This window comes from Mustela putorius, unplaced genomic scaffold (assembly GCF_011764305.1).
Source record: "Mustela putorius furo isolate JIRA1106 unplaced genomic scaffold, ASM1176430v1.1 tig00003988_pilon_pilon_pilon, whole genome shotgun sequence".
Classification (NCBI taxonomy): domain Eukaryota; kingdom Metazoa; phylum Chordata; class Mammalia; order Carnivora; family Mustelidae; genus Mustela; species Mustela putorius.
The window spans coordinates 1,616,618-1,635,787 of record NW_025422127.1 but is presented as its reverse complement, the minus strand read 5'-3'; the positions used below and the strand labels follow the sequence as shown (position 1 = coordinate 1,635,787).

General features: G+C 51.2%; 1 protein-coding gene across 1 annotated transcript; it reads right to left on the bottom strand.

The window, feature by feature from the left end:
• Nucleotides 1–96: 96 nt before the first annotated feature.
• ERBB3 (erb-b2 receptor tyrosine kinase 3) lies at nucleotides 97–19,011 on the bottom strand. The gene is made up of 28 exons (XM_004773086.3): nucleotides 18,500–19,011; nucleotides 14,947–15,098; nucleotides 14,232–14,418; nucleotides 13,242–13,367; nucleotides 12,523–12,588; nucleotides 12,232–12,350; nucleotides 11,985–12,126; nucleotides 11,528–11,641; nucleotides 11,315–11,435; nucleotides 8,817–8,890; nucleotides 8,558–8,648; nucleotides 8,092–8,297; nucleotides 7,748–7,880; nucleotides 7,244–7,334; nucleotides 6,873–7,027; nucleotides 6,421–6,474; nucleotides 5,694–5,835; nucleotides 4,988–5,107; nucleotides 4,759–4,857; nucleotides 4,383–4,568; nucleotides 4,078–4,233; nucleotides 3,755–3,830; nucleotides 3,431–3,577; nucleotides 2,951–3,048; nucleotides 2,671–2,859; nucleotides 2,437–2,508; nucleotides 1,942–2,236; nucleotides 97–1,761 (listed from the first exon to the last, which is right to left on the bottom strand). The coding sequence occupies exons 1-28, from the start codon at nucleotides 18,579–18,581 to the stop codon at nucleotides 1,235–1,237; spliced, it is 4,020 nt and encodes a 1,339-aa protein (XP_004773143.1). The 5' UTR covers nucleotides 18,582–19,011; the 3' UTR covers nucleotides 97–1,234.
• Between the last annotated feature and the right edge of the window lie 159 nt (nucleotides 19,012–19,170).

The following is a 19,170-nucleotide window of genomic DNA, read 5'->3' as shown; positions in this document are numbered from 1 at the left end:
AGGATAGAAGGGTCACAAGACAGAACAGCATGCGGTAGCGGCTACCCACTGCTGAGGAGCAAAGGGGTGACTTTACACACTAAAGGTTTTCTTACATTTGACAGGAAGCTGAAAAACCGGCATTTTTTTATTCAGGTGTGTATAAAAACAAAACAAAAATCTTCAGTGATAACAAGACACCCCGTTTCCCATCCGAGCAGACAAAGGCCTGAAGCTGGGTCCTCTTTCTATCCTAACTGGTAGTTTCCCTGGATGAGTACAGACCCTAAAAGTGGCTCTTGGGACTCTTGTGAATCTGTCCCTTGGGTAAGAAGTGATCATTTACAGCACATATGGATTATGGTTTACACAAAAATGTCCAGTTATTTTTTCCTTCTGACTATCCCCTCCCCCCTACTTCCTGAGATGAGAAGTCTGGGTGTAGGAGGAGGCTGGGGTTGTTGGGGTTAGACTTGATTCAGTGCAAAAACAAGACGACAATGCCCTGACAAGGACTCTGACTTATCAGTTTGCCTTGATACCTTACAGGGAGAAAACCTGCAAATGGGAGATTCTGAATCCAGGACCCACCACTTTATGTACTTAATCTCTTTTTAAGGCTCAGTTTCCTTATTTGTGAAATGGGAGAATAACTAGCTCACAGAATCGTTGTAAGCATCAGATGACATAACATAGGTAAACTTTAGCATGATGCCTGGCATAGTAGATGCAGAATTAATAGTACTCTAAATATCTGTGCCCAACCTCTTTCTTCACTCAAGATTTGAAGCTTTCCATTCTTTCCAGGGGGCTGAGTCATCAGCCAAAATTTTACTTTCCCCTGCCTCGTTCCCCCCAACCCACTTTCCCCTTCCTTACTAGTCTGGTAGGAAACAAAAAGCACACGTTAAAGCCTAATCTCAACAAGTCAGAGTCTGAGAGAAAGGGACATGGGAGTAATCCTTCATATCTCCAGGGAGTCTCCCTGAGGAAGCTGAGGAATGGGATTAGAAACACACATAAAATAGGGGAAATCTCCTTTTCCTGGATTGGGAAAGGGAAGAAAGTGCACAGCTGGCTACATTTCACAAGAATTTTGTTGCAGTGTTTAAAAGCCTCCAAAGGTTGAATGGAATTGTCTAGGGCTGGGGAAATAAGGCTAAGACCCGTGAGAGAGGGACTAGGGAGAAGAGGGGTACCCTTTAGAGGCAATAGCTGCCATCAAATGCTCCCTGAGTACTTCAGTGAGCAGAGGTTATGTTCTCTGAGCATTAGCCTTGGGGAAAAGCCTGCTATGCCAGTAATCAGGGTTATCAAAAGCGGAGTCAGTGGCTTCTAAACTACGAAGAGTTTTGAGGCGAGCACAGTGGACATGGGGGGCATGGTGTCCAGGCCCCTGGAAAGCTCTCATCTCTTCATAACCTTGCTCAGCCGCTGGGCAGGCCCCCATGGCTGCGTAATCTCCCCCGGGAGCTCCTCCACCATGTCGCTGATTCATATATTCATAGTCCTCATCTGGGGTTGTGCCAGCAGCAGGCATGAGGGGCACAGGGTTGAGTGGGCAACTCTGTGTGCTGCCCAGGGAAGCACTGAGGTCTGATCCCACATCCATGTACTCATAACCCAGCTCCTCGAGAGAACTGGGCCTAGGGGGACGAGTTGGACTGCGCCTTCTCCTCCGGTTCATGTACTCATACTCGTCATCTTCATCTTCTTCTTCGGTACCCAGGACAGAACTGAGGCCCACTGAAGAAAGGGTACCTTCCCGGGAGGAGGGAGTACCTAGGGATTGAGAAAGAGGATAGGTATGTGGAGAATGTGGTGGTAGACAGTGGGGAGTTGGGAAAGTTAGGAAAAAATGAAAAGGGAGGGAACAAGATCGGAGAAGACGAAAGGATTAAGAGGAGCCTAGGGAAAGGACCAGAGAAGGATTTGAGGAAAGCTCTAGGAAGAGTCTAGCACCTTTGAGGTGTGCATCTGGCATGACATATCCATTGACATCCTCTTCCTCTAACCCTGGTGGGGAGAGTGGGGTGACAGGAGTGAGCAGGCTATGGCGCTGGGAATGGTAGGCACTGTCTCCACGTGGCCGTGGGCTCCGGCTCTGGCTCCTACACATTGACACCTTCTCCTGGAGCTCAGCCTCAGAGCCTGTCACATGGCCCTCTGAGGACTCTGATGCCAGGCGTCCCCGTGGCATTGGGTGCAAAGAGGCTGGACGGGGGCACCGCTCACCACTCCCACAAAATGCAGACTCCTAAGGAGGAAAGGAATACACAGAGATTTACAGAGAGACGAGGGAAGAGGTATTTCTTCAGAAGACTGGGTTGTTCAATGCTTCTTTTTTGTGGGGCACTGATTAAACCTCTGATTTCTACAGTCTCCCACACTGCCCCTATGGATCCCAAGACACTGCCACCCAGCGTCTCAGCAGCCCCTTGAAGAGACAGACCTTACCTGGCAAGTCTCCCCAAGATTACCCTGGTTCATAGGCATGTATCCAGATGATGGGCTTAAAAGACTCTGGCTCTAGGATGAAAAAGGTGAGGAAAAGGTTTAGGTTAAGGGAGAAATCTACTCATCATGGGGACCTCCAAGTAGTTAATCTGGGCATCAGTAGGGTTCATGAGGGTGCAGGTAGGTAGAAGGCTCAGGGTGCAGAAAGTCTTAAAATGCTGGGAAGCACCTTACCCCACGGGGCCGATTAAGTGTTCCCACAGGTAGGCTGAGGGCAGAGCCTAGTGTGGCCGCCAGACCATCCTCCTCTGCCTCCAAATCCAGGTCTAGCTCCAATTCTGGCTCTAGCTCCACCTCCTCCAGTTCCTTGTTTGTCAGAGCAGGGGGCTCTGCCCCAGGGGGAATTCCAGGCCCACTCTCTCTCTGTAGGGACAGGTGATGGTTAAGGTGGGTCCTAGTCCCAGCCAAGTCCCGTTGCCTCTAGATCTCTTTGACAACTCCTATCACTGCTCACCTTTATGACCAGATACCGTGGTGGGTCTCGGGCCATCCTGGTGAACTCATTGGCTAGTTCTTTAAAGGTTGGACGAATGTTCTCATCAATCATCCAACCTGGGGGTAAGATGAAAGAAGTAGAGCCATAAGAGGGGAGTTGGAGTAGGGAGGGAAGTCGGCTAGAAAATGGCTGGAGGCACCTGGGTGGTGCAGTCCGTTAAACCCTGACTCTTGGTTTCAGCTCAGGTCATGAGATCAAGTCCAGAATCAGGCTCCTTGCTCAGTACAGAGTCTGCCTGGGAATCTCACTGTCTCTTCCTCTGCCTCTCTCACCACTACCCCATCTCCGCCCATGTGCACTCTCTCTCTCTCAAGTAAGTAAATCTTAAAAAAAAAAAAAAAAAAGTAAGAAAGAAAAAAGGAGGGGAGGGAGAGAGGGAGGGAGGCAAGAAGCGCAGGCAGGCAGGCAGGAAATGGCTGGGATCAGCAGGTAACTCACACTTGACCATGACCATGTAGACATCGATGGTACAGATCTGGGGCTGCGCCAGTCGCTCCCCCTTCTCTAGCAGGTCTGGTACTTCAGCCAGTCGTAGCCCAGCATAGGGTTCTGCCCCAAAGGTCATCAGCTCCCAAACTGTCACTCCTGGTATAGGAAGACATGACTGGTTGATGGTGAAACAGTAGACATGGGCGTGAAAATGGAGGGAAAGCAGAACTTGAGCCAACACAAGGATCTAGATGGATTAGAAACTCTAAGAAGGGCCTCTCAACTATAGAATTTGGGCCAATGATGGTATGGAGGATATCCAAATGGACTGACCATAACTCCAGACGTCACTCTGGTGTGTGTATTTCCCAAAGTGGATACTCTCCAGGGCCATCCACTTAATTGGAGTCTGGGGAATTAAGGGCAAAAGTGTCATCAGTTGACTTCCACAAATTTTCTCAGCACTTCTAAACCCCAGGTTTTCAATCTTTCTTTTCTTTGTTGTTTTCTGAACTTGAATTTCTAGTATTTCCAGGTTCCTCTCCTTGAACTTACTGTGCAGCTTCTGTTGCCTCTGAAGGAGACCACTGACTGCCCCCTTCTCCCATGCTTCATTCTACCCCCCACCTCCTTACCCAGCCCTCATGCAACCTCACCTTGGCCTCACTGTGTAGTAGTTGCTTATCATCAGGGGGCAGCAAGTCAGCCACCCCAAAATCTGCCACCTGAACCTGACTGGGTGACTTCAGTAGCACATTTCGGGCTGCCAGGTTCCTGTGCACCATACCATGCTCCTCAAGGTAGTACATCCCCTACAGAGGAAGGAAGTGTTCTTAAGGTTGGGGGAATTGATCCTTGAGATCCAGAATCATCCCAAACCCTGAAGGCACCTCTCAGAATTTCAACCTCCCTGCCAGCAACCAGCCAGGCAGTTCATAGAGCTCTTCCAGGTTCCTCTCACCTTGGCAATCTGTACTCCCCAATTGAGCAGCAGCTGGGGCCCCAACGCTCCACGGTGTTGTCTCACGTGATCCAGCAGGGAACCCAGAGGCAAGTACTGAGTGACGAGCTGCAGAGATGACCCTGGGCATAGTCCCAGCAGCCGTACAATGTGGGCATGGTCTAGGCTGCCAATGGCCAGCATATGCTACGAGATATAGGAGGGGTCATCCAGGAATCAAAAAGGTTCACGTATACTGACCAGGCCTATCCCAACATTCAAGGACATTATTATGGCTAACAGTATCTGCCAACACACAGGCCCATGCTTCTACAAAATCCTGTCTAATAGTGACCTCTCTCCCAGTGGGGATACACAATACCCTTCCCTCACTTACATCCGTCACATCTTGAAAACTTTGTCGTCCACTCTTGTCCTCAATGACTTTAATGCAGACTGGAATCTTGATTGATTCCCCCTCAGGTATCCATACTCCCTGCAAAGTTTTGGGCAGGAGTCAGCATAAGGTCATTCTCCCTGGGGCTAGCCCTTTTCCTCAACTCTTTCTCTCCTTCACCCTAGATCCTTTCCCTTCCTCTTCCACAGACTTCCTGTGGGCCACTCACTTTGTGCACAGTTCCAAAGACGCCTGAGCCAAGCACTTTAAGCTTCCTTAGCTCTGTTTCTTTGAAGATTCTGGCCAAGACTTTGTTAGCCTTCTCACTGGGATCCAGAGGCTCTATGCTCTGAGGAGCAGAAGGGAAGAAAATACTCAGGGAAGTCCATTCCCATGTCCCACTCCAACCCCCTGCCTATGGGTAGATGCCCAGAGCAACAAGGCCCAAAGGGGTGGGGAGCAAGAGGAACTGTCTTTAGTCTTAAAAAGCATTGCAGGCATATTGGGGAGTAACAGACCCTAAGGACTGAGGACGCTGTTGTGTTCATGAGATCAAGAATCAAGAGGGCTGGGTTTCCTCTTTGATGGGAGAAAGAGGGGAGAGCTGGTAATGCTATCACTTTTTATATCATTCTCTATGCTTTCCAAAGCACTTTCACATACATGATCCCCTTTCACCCTTACAAGCATCTTATAAGGATCAATGTTATTATTTCTTCTGTATATGTGCATAAAATGAGGCACAGAGAAGGAAAGCTAACTTCTTCAAAGTCATGTTGGCAATTAATGAATTTTCTCCCATTTCTCTGGCCAGAGTTCTTTCTGATGGACCATATTACCTCCTTGAAGAAAGGAATCAAATCTCTGGGAAAAGTGGAGGCTCTTAAAGACTAATGGTATACAAGTTACCTTTCAAGTGTAAACTAGACACTCACCTCACCCCGTTCCAAGTAGCGCCTCATAGCCCTCTTATTCTGAATCCGACGCCCACGCCAGTAGAGGAAAGTGCCTCCAAGGATCAGGAAAATCACTGCCAATCCTACTACCACTGTTAAACCCACTGCCAGATGGGTTTTGCTGTGGGATAGGGGAAGTCCAGCATTATCCTGGGTTTCCACCTCCCTTATAAATGTCACCTATGCTTACAGTAAATGTATAGTACAGATCTAAGGCAAGAAATTAACATTCACATATACACATATCCTTGAGCACTGAAAGGGTTAACCTAAATCTGGACCTTCTGTGGATACTATAAGTTAATTTTAGGAAAGAAAGGCCAGGGGTGCCTGGGTGGATCAGTGGGTTAAGCCTCTGCCTTTGGCTCAGGTCATGGTCTCAGAGTCCTGGGATCAAGCCTCCATCGGGCTCTCTGCTCAGCGAGGAGCCTGCTTCCCCCTCTTTGCCTGCCTCTCTGCCTACTTGTGATCTCTCTCTGTCAAATAAATAAAAGAAATCTTAAAAAAAAAAAAAAAAAAGAAAAGAAAAGAATAAAAGGAAGGGAATGCCAGAAGCCTGGATTCTTGTGTATCCAAGTCCAGTGACAGTGGTGTGTATAGAAAGCCACAATGAATAGAGACTCCTCTCTTCCCAGCAAGTAACTGCCCCCTCCCTAGCTTCTCTCCCAAATACCCCCAGCTAACTAAGTCTCTAAGCCCATCATACCTGATCAGTGCCAGTGTTTGACCTAAACAGTCTTGTAGCTCTGGTCCCTTGCACCTGGAGAAGAAAGTCATCTCCTTAAATGGGAGCTTGGGAGACTCTCATGGGAAGCACAATTCTGACAGCCTCAACATAGGACACTGTTTCAGACCCTACCATGGTAACCCATCCTGAAGCCCCATCATGTGAGACATGACCCCCATATCTCTAGCTTTCCCATTCTCCCTGGGTCCCTCTCTTGAAGGAAAGTCCCCTGAGCTGAGGTTATTCCAGGTTCTCGAAACCCAGTATCATTTTATGCTGTTACTGAGAGATCCCCTTTCTCCAATCCTTCCTGATACAGCTTGGAGTGATTTTTAAATCATAGTCCTTTTCTTCTTTCAGCCCCACTTTACCCTCTTCTTTCCTGCCTAGTTTTGTTTCTTCCCCTCTCCCTTTATCATCCCATCACTGACCCCTGGGTGCAATTCTCATGGCAGGGCCGACATTCATTCTGAGCATCTGGATACTTGTAGATGGGGCCCTTGGCCCCGAGGATGCCACTGGGGCAGCTGCTCACACAGTGGGGCCCATCTCGAAAATGGGCACACTGAGCACAAGCATCAGAACCCTGGGTGGAAAGAGAAGGTTGGGAAGAATGGGATCCCAAGGTCAATTTCATACTTCCCAGCCAGGGCCCACCCAGACATTTAGGATGCTCCAACCACAGACCCTAGTGTTGTCTGGCCTCCCCGTGTTGGCCTTGTGATTTGGCCATGTCATCCCAAGACATTCTTGTGTTGCCCTTGCCCTCTTTCCCTTAGAGATCCTGGTGCTGCTACCGTACCGAGCCATTGCATGTGGCAGTACCCTCCATGGGTTGGCACTCCAGGTGGCAGGAGAAGCATTCAGCCTCATGGGCAAACTCACGAGGCTCCCTGTAGTTGGGGGTAGGGGGGCAAAGGGAGAGGGGTCACTTCTAGGTCCTGACCTTTATGTCCTGCTCCCTAACCACAGCGGCCCCTTACTCATTCCCACCAAGACACATGTAGAAAGTTGCCAAGAGGCAACTGGGTGGTGCAGTCGGTTAAGTGTCCAACTCTTGGTTTCAGGTCAGGTTGTGATCTCAAGATCATGAGATCAGGCCCCATGTCAGGCTCAGGTCTGCCTGGGTTTCTCTCTCCCTCTGCCCTTCCCCCACCCATCTCTAAAATAAATAAATAAATCTTAAAAAGAAAAGAAAAAAAAAAGGACGTTGACTAAAGGCTTTCAGGTGCCACCTGAATAGCTCCATCCCAGGGCTCCATCCCCCCACCCCTGCTTGACTCTTTCCCGTTACCCTCAGCGTTACCCATTCAGAAAGTTGCAGTGGGTCACACAGACACCTCCTCGGCTGTAGTTTCGACAGGAGAGGCACTGACCAGGACCTGGGCCCCAGCATCCTCCAGAGGAGCACAGGGGATCACACACTTTGCCCTCGGCCACTGGAAAGAAGGGGTGAGTTAGGAGGGGTCTCTTCACATGCCCTCTTCTGAACTATTCCTCATAAATGCCTCCAGCCTAACACTCCCCTTTCCTTGGCTCTACCCCTCCCCCCTAATCCCTATTCCTGCTTCCAGACCTGAGAAGTCTCTACACTTACGCTCTCCTCCCTGACTTCCTTCTCCCCACCACCCCAGGGGCCCTTCCCCTCACCACAGTCTCTGCGGGGCCGATTATGCTTGATGTCTAGTCTCTCTTCAGGAGGCCCCCGAAGAAGCCTGGTCCAGTTCAGAGAATGGTGGTAGCAGAGCTGCCTGTTGGCACTTATGTAGACACGCCCGGCACTAATTTCTTTCAAAGATCGGAGGCCCAAAGATGTTATATTCAAGTTCTTCATGATTAACAAAGAGAAACCCCGGCTGAGAACAAGACGACAGGGTAAGGGAGATTATACTGGGAAAAATGACCACGCAATGGATTCATTTTCATTCAACACATTTCTCTGGATCAGGCAGACCAGGAAGAGCAATTCCCCTTCCTTCCGCCTTTTCCCCTTCAAACTCTCAGACCCTTTGGGCGTGTTGTGTGAGACAATGCCTGGATTTTTCTCAAGGCTGTGTAAGAAACAAGGTTCGTTGCCTGGGTTCATGCTACCACCGCCACACTCCTTACTACTCACTTGTATAGGCTTCTGCCCCCGATGGTTGTCAGGTTGGAAAAGACACTGAAGTTGTGCATGTGGGGAGGCCAGGACTGGATGTTCAGGTAACCTGAAGGGTTAGAAAGAGGCACATGAGCCTGGAGTCTTCTCCCCTTGCTTTTTCAAGTTCTATCAGTCCCTCCCCTCTTACTGGGTACATGATTTTGTAAGTAGCTAAATAAGAATATGTGCCAGTGGTTCACCTCTTCCAGGAAGGGAAACCTCTCCCCCTACTCACCTGTGATCTCCCGTACTGTCCGGAAGACATTGAGCTTCTCAGGGTCCAGAGCAGGGATCTTGTGCCAGGGGTCTCTGGAGAGAACAGTAAAAACCGGTCAACAAGGTAGAGATAGAACCCAGTAGCAACAAGCATGCATAGCCTCAGAACCCAGTTTCTATTTTTTTTTCTTTCCTTTTTTTAAAGATTTATTTATTTATTTGACAGACAGAGATCACAAGTGGGCAGAGAGGCAGGCAGAGAAAGAGGAGGAAGCAGCTCTCTCCCTGATGAGCAGAGAGCCCAACTCAGGGCTCGATCCCAGGACCCTGGGATCATGACCTGAGCCAAAGGCAGAAGCTTTAACCCACTGAGCCAACCAGGCACCCCTAGAACCTAGTTTCTAAATACCATTCTCCACTAAAAGGAAACAGGGCTCCTTGGAGAAACGGCTAGGGCAGGAGAAATATAACATGAGTTTACAGCAGCTGATGCAAAAAAGTAAAGAAGTGGTCAGAGAATGAAGGGTACAAGCCCTAAGAACACAGGATCCAGCTTGAAGTAGCCCCCAGTGACCAGATCAGAGACAGCTGAACACCAAAATAACGACTATAAAAGATTATAAAGGACTGAATGAAATAGTTCTCAATCAATCAATGGGAAGGAAAGACTTCCTAACACTAAAATGCCAACAAATAAATGCAGAAGGAATAAGGAATAATGGAATTAGAAAATCATCAAGTGGCGGGGCACCTGGGTGGCTCAGTCAGTTGGGCATCCAACTCTTGGTTTCAGCTGGGATCATGATCCCAGTGTCAAGGGATCAAGCCCCAGGTCAGGTCTGTGCTCACCTCTTCCTCCTTCCCCATCTGCTTCTCCCCTGACCCCCATGTGCACTTTTTCTCACTCTCTCTCTAATTAATAAATAAATAAAATCTTAAAAAAATTTTAATTTTATTTTATTTATTTATTTGACAGAGAGATCACAAGCAGGTAGAGAGGCACGCAGAGAGAGGAGGAAGCAGGCTCCCTACTGAGCAGAGAGCCTGATGCGGGGCTCGATCCCAGGACCCTGAGATCATGACCTGAGCCGAAGGCAGCGGCTTAACCACTGAGCCACCCAGGCGCCCCCCAAAATTTTTTTTTGATTCAGGTAGGGGCACCTGGCTGGTTCAGTTGGTGGAGCACATGATTCTTGGTCTCAGGGTTGTGAGTTCAAGCTCCACGTTGGGTGAAGAGATTACATAAAGATAAAATCTTTTTTTTTTTTTTAATATTTTATTTATTGATTTGACAGAGATCACAAGTAGGCAGACAGGCAGGCAGAGAAAGAGGAGGAGGCAGGCTCTCCGCTGAGCAGAGAGCCTGATGCAGGGCTCGATCCCAGGACCCTGGGATCATGACCTGAGCCGAAGGCAGAGGCTTTAACCCACTGAGCCACTCAGGCACCCCCATAAAGATAAAATCTTAAGGGGTGCCTGGGTGGCTCAGTCCATTAGGCATCAGACTTTTGATTTCGGCTCAGATCATGACTACAAGGTCATGAATCAGGCTCTGAACGAACCTGGCATGGAACCTGCTTGGGATTCTCTCTCTCCCTCTCGCCCTCACTCCCCCACTTCCTGTTCTCTCTCTCTAAAATAAACAAATAAATAGCGTAAGTAAAATCTTAAAAAAAAAAAAAAAAAAAAAAAAAAGAAGAAAAAACAAAAAAGAGGAGGAGGAGGACACAATGCCCTTGTCCCCTGTCACTTAGCCAGATGGTATCAGATTGCTTAGGGATGTATCTGAGGGATTCAAGCCCTGGGTGGGAAACAGACTTAGGTATGGTCAGGAACTGTGTGTCCTCTAAAACTATGATTTATATTCCATTTATTTATTTATTTATTTAAAGACTTTATTTGTCAGAGAGAGAGAGCGAGCACACAAGCAGGGGGAGTGGCGGGCACAGGGAGAAGCAGGTTCTCCACCAAGCAGGGAGTCCCATGCAGGACTCATCTCAGGACCCTGGGACCATGACCAAAGCCAAAGGCAGCCGCTTAATTAACTGAGCCATCCAGGCATCCCTCTTTTATTCATTTACTTTTTTTTTAAAGTGATTTTATTTATTATTTGACAGAGATCACAAGTAGGCAAAGAGGCAGGCAGAGAGAGCAGAGGAAGCAGGCTCCCTGCTGAGCAGAGAGCCCGATGCTAGGGCTTGATCCCAGAACCCTGGGATCATGACCTGAGCTGAAGGCAGAGACTTTAACCCACTGAGCCACCCAGGCACTCTGATCTTTTATTTTTTTAAAAGAAGATTTTTATTTATTAACGTTGAGAGAGAGAAAGAAAGCAGGGGGAGGAGCAGAGGGGGAGGGAGAGAATCTCAAGCACAGAGCAGAATGGGGCTCGATTTCTATTTATGATAAGATTTATATTCCTCATCAGCTGCCCATATGAAGGGTTGAGCCAAATGCAATGAACTGTGAGGCGATGGCTGGAGTAGGGGATTAGAGAGGGGAAGCAGAATCTCTAACCCATTGAGGCCAGTGATAAGAAAGTCCAGGTTGCCCAGGATCTTGGTGCAGTTCACAAATCCATCAATGTTGCTAGAGTCCACAGTCTGGAAGCGGCTCCCAGATCCTGTCCCTTCACAGGCTGTAAACACAAAAGAGGCTCAGTGGGTGGGGCCTGCTTGGTCTCTGGGGAAAGGAGGTCTCTTCACCACCTCCTCACCATCTCCTACTCACCTTTGGGGCAGAGCCCCCCACAAGGTTCACATATTTTGAGTCCATTTTTATCTACTTCCATTTTGTCAGGAGGACAGGCCCGGACACAAGAAGTTTGATCCACTACAAAGTTATCTAGGAAAGAAGAGGGCACCGTTAGAGATGAGGGAGGAGAAACACTGCCAATGACCGGCTAACCCTTGCTCCCTCCTGCCCTGTGCTGGGTTTGTCCCAATTCACTACCCGGGGTTCCTTAAGTACTGTCCTACTGATGAGAAAGGCCCTTTGCGCTTTGTTGCAGAACTAGGAGCCATGGCTAAAAATCTTGGGGAAGTAGACAGGGAGTAGGACACAGGAATCATTCATTGGAAGTGGTTAGAGGATCACAACCAACAGCCTGATTTCCCACCCAACTTGATCCTTTTTACCTCCTAAAATCCTGGTTCCACAACCCCTGTTCCTCTTCTTAGGCACTTACGGGGACAGCTGGCCACACAAACTCCTCCGTACTGATACTTAGTGTGGGGGTTGGGTTCCAGCTGGAAAGTTAGCTTGTTGTAGACTAGAGGCTGTGGACACTGGCGCACACAGGCCCCACTGTCATTGAAGAGTCGACAGGCCTAAGGACATAGGAGATGCATAAAATTCACGTTATGTGTGTATCCCTACTTCCTCCCCAAAGCCCACATCCCCATTTCTGAATCCAGGCGAATGGTGGTACATACAAAGCAGTCTGTGTCCTGAGGGCCTGAGCAGCCGCCTGCGCACTCATCATGGCAGCACTGGTTGGGGTTGGGCCCAAAGCAGTGACCATTACATTGAGGGGCACAGATGGTCTTGGTCACTACAGAAAGACAGAAAGCATGGCAGCGAGGGCTCTTAAGATTGTATTCTGAGGCCACTGCTCAACTTCTTGCCTTCTAGGCTTGTCCCTTCCCACAATGTTGACACAGGTCGGGGTGGGTAGGGATAGGAAAGTGGATGAGCTTGAAGTTTTTGGAGGGGAGGAAACTCACATGTCTGGCAATCCTCTGGTCTAGGACCCCAGCATCGCCCCTTGCAGGCCTCATGACATGGGGGACCTGGTTGGGAAAGAAACCAACAAAGGGCTGTCAGGGCTAAGAAAGGCCTGCTTGAATCAACAGGGTATGATGTCAGCACACAGGCACCCCAGTCCTACGAAGCAAAGAGCTAGGGCAGTGTCCCTCCTTCCCCTTGCAGAGCAGGGCTGGGCTCCAGCGAATGGGTCAACAAGGGGCGGAACCACACCTCCACACCACCCACAGGGCAGCTGAATGGGAGGGTCCCGGGCAACTGCCAAGCTCAGCTCCAGGCCCAGCCCAGGAACTTGGTGACTCCTTCCAAACCGAACCCAGTAGGAATACCTGTGTGTGAGTGGACCGGGACCAGCAGACTGTGATCAGGGAGAGGTAGGTTTCAAGGAGAAGAGAGAATGTTGTAATGGAAAGAGATGTGGATATGGAGTCCAAAGATCTGGCTTCCCCACCTAGTATACAGAGATCTTTTGCTCCTCTTTTTCACATAATGCTTCGGGAATTTGGATTCTAGGAGACTGGCCTGCTGTCTCCTGGCAGGCTCCTTGGGTCTAAGGCCTGAGGTGTTTTTTTTTTCCCCCAGTGGAGAGGTGGGTTCACATTAGGGATATAATGATGACTGGAAAGAGGTCACTCTATTTGGTGGGGGTAGGGGAGCAGTTTTGATCATGGTCACTCACAGTTCCTGCCATTGTCCTTCACCACTATCTCTGCACCTCGGTCCCTCACGATGTCCCTCCAGTCGATTGTGTCCATGTGACAAAGTTTATCGTTCTTCTCAATATAAACGCCCCCTGACAGAATCTCTGAGGTGGGGAAGAGAAGGGACAGGGATAAGGGCTACAGCAGACCTCCTCTTCCCTCCCCCACCAACCCAAAAGGCCACCCAAGCCTCAGGAGAAGGGGAGATGGGGCAGACAAGTATGTCTAATTAAATCTACACTGCAGAGAAGGCTTTCCTTGTGAGGTAGAGGAGCCAGGCCAAAAGAAACTCCTGCCTCCTCAGACACCTGTCCAGATCCGGTTTAGCCAGTGGGGGAGGGGAAGGGAAAGAAAGAGAGAAGATCCCTGACTCAATCGCCTCCTTCCTCCGCCCTACCTGTGTGTTTTCCAACTGACTGGCACAGGGAGAAGTAAAAGGTAGCCCTGTGGTATTAAACCCGATATTCCCCCCAGCCTGTGGGGAATTGTGAGGGGGAGGAGATAGGACTCTCCTTCCCAAAGAAGAAGGGACATCAAAGTATGCCGTGTTTTAAAGGTAGAGGAGGGGCGCCTGGGTGGCTCAGTGGGTTAAGCTGCTGCCTTCGGCTCAGGTCATGATCTCAGGGTCCTGGGATCGAGTCCCGCATCGGGCTCTCTGCTCAGCAGGGAGCCTGCTTCCTCCTCTCTCTCTCTCCTACCTCTCTGCCTACTTGTGATCTCTCTCTGTCAAATAAATAAATAAAATCTTTAAAAAAAATAAAAATAAAGATAGAGGAGTGGGTAATAGATCTAGCTAACTCCAGCCCCGCGGGACATGGGGACCCTCCTCGTGGGGAGTAGTGGACCTTTAGAGCACAGCGGGCCCCACGAAGGGGGCACTTAATGGGCAGTCTTGGGTTATCATCACGGAGAGACCTGTCTGCAGGTTGCTTGAGGGGCAAGACTGGAAGGAATCGTCAGGAACTGACCAGTGAGCTGAGTAAAGCGGAGCTGGCGCAGGGCATGGCTGGAGTTGGTGTTATAGTTCAACATGACAAAGATGGCAAACTTCCCATCATACACCTGAGTCCCCCGCACCACCCGGAGGTTGGGCAGTGGCAGCGTAGAGAACTCGTTCATGGCCACGAGGACATAGCCGGTCACTTCTCGGATCCACTGTGATGGAACAGATCAGGTCAGTAGGAGGGAAAACAGGGCAAAAGGCTCGATCCCCTCATTAGGGAATCCCCAACCCCTCTAATTCTTTCTAATTCCTACTCCAAGTAGGGAGGAGTTGGTGTCACACTGCCATGTCTCTTCTGCCAAGGAAGACAGGCGGCAGAAGTGACAGGAATTCTAATCTCCTACCCTTTACTTTTCAGAGCTCCTCATGCCAGGAGGGTCCTCGCTTGGTCCCTTCCTCGCCTTCCTAGGTGCCTCTTTCCATTGGCTCCCAGTGCGTAACACTATTCTACCCGTGCCTGCTTCTCATCGCTAGCCCCTGTGCATCCCTGGGACCCTGACCAGACCAGAGGTCCCAGAGTCCAGTCACGGTCCCCATAAACACACAAGTTTGGCTCTTTGGAAATGCAGAATTTTAGGAATGCTGAACTCCAGCAGAGGATAACCCTGAGGAAGGGAAGGAGCCTTCTATGGGGAGGATTAAGGGGGAAGAGGTTGAGGGAGGGAGTGAGGGACTCTAACCTGCAGGAAGGAGAGGTCAGCATTGTGTCCTGTGAGCACAATCTCAAGGTTCCCCATCACCACCTCACACCTCTCGTACAGCTTGTACAACGTCTGGTACTGGTTCTCGGCATCGCCCGTCACACTCAGCCCATTCAGAGTCCCAGGACACACTGCTCAAAGTGGAGGTAGAATGGCAGAGAGCTGGACACAAGTTTTCAGCCCGGTCCCCCAAAACCATCCCCTTGGTTGCCTCCTACAGTAAGATTCAACACGATCAGGAAGCAGCCACCTCCAACCGTCACCCCTAGAGAGAGACACAAAAGCCTACGTTGGACTGAGAGCCTGAACTCCCCCCTCTCTCAGAATCCCCTCACCATCTCTCTGAACAGGCAGGTGAAAAGGTTTCCCTTTTCCACCACGGCCTCCTCTGTGCCCCTTTCAGGTATGACTTTGGGTATTAAGGAGTTAATCAAAGAGGATGTAGGGTTTTCTTTCCCTCCCTAGAGAGGTTAGAAAAGGATTCCAACTTGGTTACCCTCATCTTCCCTTCCCCCTCTCTGACCAGGGTACTTACTTCTCTACCCCCATCCTGCCTCTCTCTGGGTCCTGGAATAAATATCTCTTTGGGGCTAGCACACAGCCCCTATTGTGTCTACTGAGGGTGGGATGGGGGCAGAGGGTGGGGGCAGTGCCCAGGGCCACAGTTCAGCCCACAATGAGGCAATTCTATCTAGGAGAGGGGCGCTGCTCCACCCTGTCCCGAGACACCCTGTCCTCAGTAGCACCCGTCCCCCCACCTCAAGCCCTGGGCTCAGACAAGTGACCTCACCAGAGTGGGGAGCTCTGGTGGGGAGAGGGGGTCAATGTGAGCTTTGTCTTTAAAGCTGAAAGATAAGGAGCTGGTTGCCTACCCCACACATCCCCTCCTCCTAAACTCTGACTTCCCTTTTGCCTTCCCCTATCCCAACACACCCCAGCTCCTCAGCATCACACTTTCCAGCAAATACACAGTAGCCTGGAGGGCAACAGCAGAGGATTACCCCCCCCCACCCGCCATTCTAAGCCTTCCACCCAATTTCACTGTCAAAAGATTCATTAAAAAACTTTCCAACATGGCAATCCTCATGAGGCATGCCAGTCTTGGGGGTTCACTTGACCTTATAAGTATAGAGGATAGAGAGGGTATGGGAAATCTTGGACCCTGAAGCCCTAGGCAGGTCTCTTTCCTCTGGCTCTGGGAAAGACTGTGGGGAGGGTGGGGGTAGAAACCACCTGTTCCAACCACCCTTCCCTGAGGCGCTGGTGGTTTAGTAGGGGGCGGGAGTGGGAATGGAGGGAGGGACATTAGTGAGGCCCCAGCCCCTCCTCCTAGGCATACCCCTAGTCAGACCACTAGACCTTTGAGGCCTCCCATTCCCTATCGCTCCCCACAATGGAAAGGAAGGGGAGTGGGCTAGACCTAGCAGACGGGTGCAGGGACTGGGAGCTCCCAGAGGAGCCTGGAAACTCTAGGGTCCTTGGGGTGAAAGGAGAGAAACTAGGAAGGTTAGTCATTTAGGGAACAGCCCCACCCTAAACCCCTTCTTGGCAGGACACCCTTTCTTCCAAAACAAGGCGCCAATCCTCCCCAGATAAGGTAGGAGCCAAGATTTCTACAGAGAAGTGGGGTGTGTGTGTGTGTACGTGCATCTGCAACACACACACACACACAGACAAGCGTGTACCCAGCTCCCCCACTGGCCCAGAAATCTATACTGGTTCTGTCCTTGGGTTTCCTTATAAGGAGGTTATTTCAGGTGGCCCCATCCATCCCACCTGCCTTTATGTGTTTGTGCAGACTCTTGTCTGTGTCTGGGAGGCTACAGTGTTAGAGGTCCCCGTTCTCTGCCACCCCGGGGGTAAAGTCCATATTACACAAACAGGGAGCAAAGGGCCTGCTCAGGAAAAAAACATGAAAACCACCTCGAAGGAGGAACACGCAGCCTGGGGAGGAGGGTTGGGGGAAGGGAATAATAAAGATCCCCGTACCCAGGCACCAGGGGCCTAGGGAGGGGCCTGGGCGCTCCTTTGGTAGAGAGCACTGGGGTGGGTCAGACCAGGAATCCTCAGCCCCTCCTCAACCAGAGGCCTCCTCTCCAATATCCCCCACCCCCATCACAGCCAGGACAAAGGGACTATAGAAGGACTGAGACAGGGCCGGATGCCCAGAGGCTGCACGATCCAGATAAAGGGTAAAGAAACCCAACCAAGCCTGCCTCCTGTCTCCCTCAGGGAAGGTGGCCAAGATCTGGGACTCCTGGGTTCCTCGTTGAAGATTCCAAGGGTCTGGATGGGACCAGGATGCAGTCATTCTATTTGGTCCCTCCCACTCCAGTCCCCAGACCCCTCCGCCCTCCACCAGCTGGGAGTTTTACTTTCAAGATCCCAGGTCTAAATTTAGGCCCAGCAACTGTGGGGGAAGCACAGGTGTTTCTCCCACTCCCACTCTGGGGAAGAGGCCCTGGCTGTGCCAAACCCCAAGCTGAGGTCTGGGGGAGGGGAAGAGAGCAACAGGATATCTCCAGTGTGAGCAGCACCAGCACCCTCAGGTGTCCAGACTCCCAGAGACACCCAAGGGGGTGGGCTCTGACGGTATGAGCAATATCCGACAATAAACAATGTAGGTGGAGGAGAAGCTGGGTTTAGGAAGGACTCCCAGGATACAGGAAGCTCAGAAGGTGGGAGTGATGCCCTAGTGGCCTCAAGTTGGGGAGGGAAAAGACAAACTGAGAAGCAGAGGCTGGAAGTCCTTGACCCTACAGCTCCTGACCCAGGGCCTTGTACATAGTAGATGCTCAATAAATATCAACTGAATCAGTCTGGGTCTTGACAAAGAGAGTTTGATCAAGTTGGGGACCAGCAGCTTTATTATCCTCAGGAAAAGAGGGAGGTCAGCCTCTGAGTGGCCTCTCACCCTGATGTCACCTGGACTTGGCCCTTTGGTTAGACTCAGCCCTTCCCAGGGCAGGCCCACTCACGGAAGAGGAGGTGCCATTCTTGTTTTTCCAAACGTTGAGAACAACAACCCCCCCAACCCTTCCATAGCTCCGCCCTGTCGGCAAAACAACGAAACTAGAGGTGCTGAAAGCCGAGGGATGGGGCTGGGGAACAGAGACACCCCCCCCCTTTCTCCAAGACCTCCACCTCCGATCATCTCCTCACGTTTACAGAAGGAGGTCACAGCTCCCCTCCCTACAGAGTCCCTCGGAAGTGTGACCTGTCTCGGCGTCAGCCACCCCCCATCCCCGCCCGAGAGAGACAAATTAGAAGGCCGGCGACGCGCTCGGGAGAGTGGGGTGTGTGTATGTGTGTGTGTGTGTTGGGGGGTGGGGGGGATGTCAGGAATTCCGACCCCGCCCGGACCGCGCCGAGAACCCGAAGCTGACGGTCCCTGCCTAGGTGGTCCCAGCGGACCCAGGGTCGGCATCCCAACCTCGCACCGCCCCAGCTCCTGCCCCCTGCCCTCCAGGATTCCGCGCACTGGGTTAGGGATCCCAGTTTCCGAGACGGTCGCTGCTCCCGCGCGGCTTACCTGCCTGAGAGTTGCCCACGTCGGAGCCCTGGGCCAGGTTGAGAAGAAAGCCCAGCACCTGCAGAGCCGCATTCACCCTCATGACTCCAGCGGAGGGTGAAGGCGGCCCCGCCGAATCCAGCCCGGGCGGCGTGGGGTGGGGGGGCTGGACTAGGACATCGAAGCGGAGCCACCTGAACCGCCAGTGACTTGGTAGCGGCGGCAGAGAAGATTGCAAACTGCAATCGGAGCCGGAGCCAGAGTCCGGGGCGGGATAGCAGGGGAGGGGTGTATGTCTGAGAGGGCGAAGGAGGGAGCGCAGGGGGAGGGGGTGACTCACGGCCGCGCCCCCTCCGGCGCGAGGCCGGCGTGGAAAAGGCTGGAGCCGCGGACCGCCCGCCCCGAGCGCACCCCAGGCGCTAGTGCGGGTCCACGAGAGCCACGCACATCGGGCATGGGTCTCGCCCTAATTTCTCTTCGGGAGCTGGACTAAGGGGAGGCCAAGATTCCAAACGCCCCCAAATGCCTCCAAAGGGAAAAGGTACTGTGGGTGGAGAGAGCGCTTCAAAGCCCGGCCCCCTGAAAGTTGGCCTCGCCCATTAACCAAATCACTCAACTTCCCTAGCCGGTTGGGTCACTTGGGGGATTTTTCTCTCTGAATGTGAGTGAGTGTGTGTGTGTGTGTGTTTGAG

Bases quoted from the DNA above. Each gene is read 5' to 3' on its own strand.
- ERBB3 (XM_004773086.3), bottom strand. From the start codon at position 18,581: ATGAGGGTGAATGCGGCTCTGCAGGTGCTGGGCTTTCTTCTCAACCTG. The intron at 7,028-7,243 runs GTACGGTAGCAG...CTTTCCACCCAG, and splicing joins CTGCCACATGCAATGGCTCG to GGTTCTGATGCTTGTGCTCA. The intron at 2,237-2,436 runs GTAAGGTCTGTC...TTTCCTCCTTAG, and splicing joins ATCTTGGGGAGACTTGCCAG to GAGTCTGCATTTTGTGGGAG.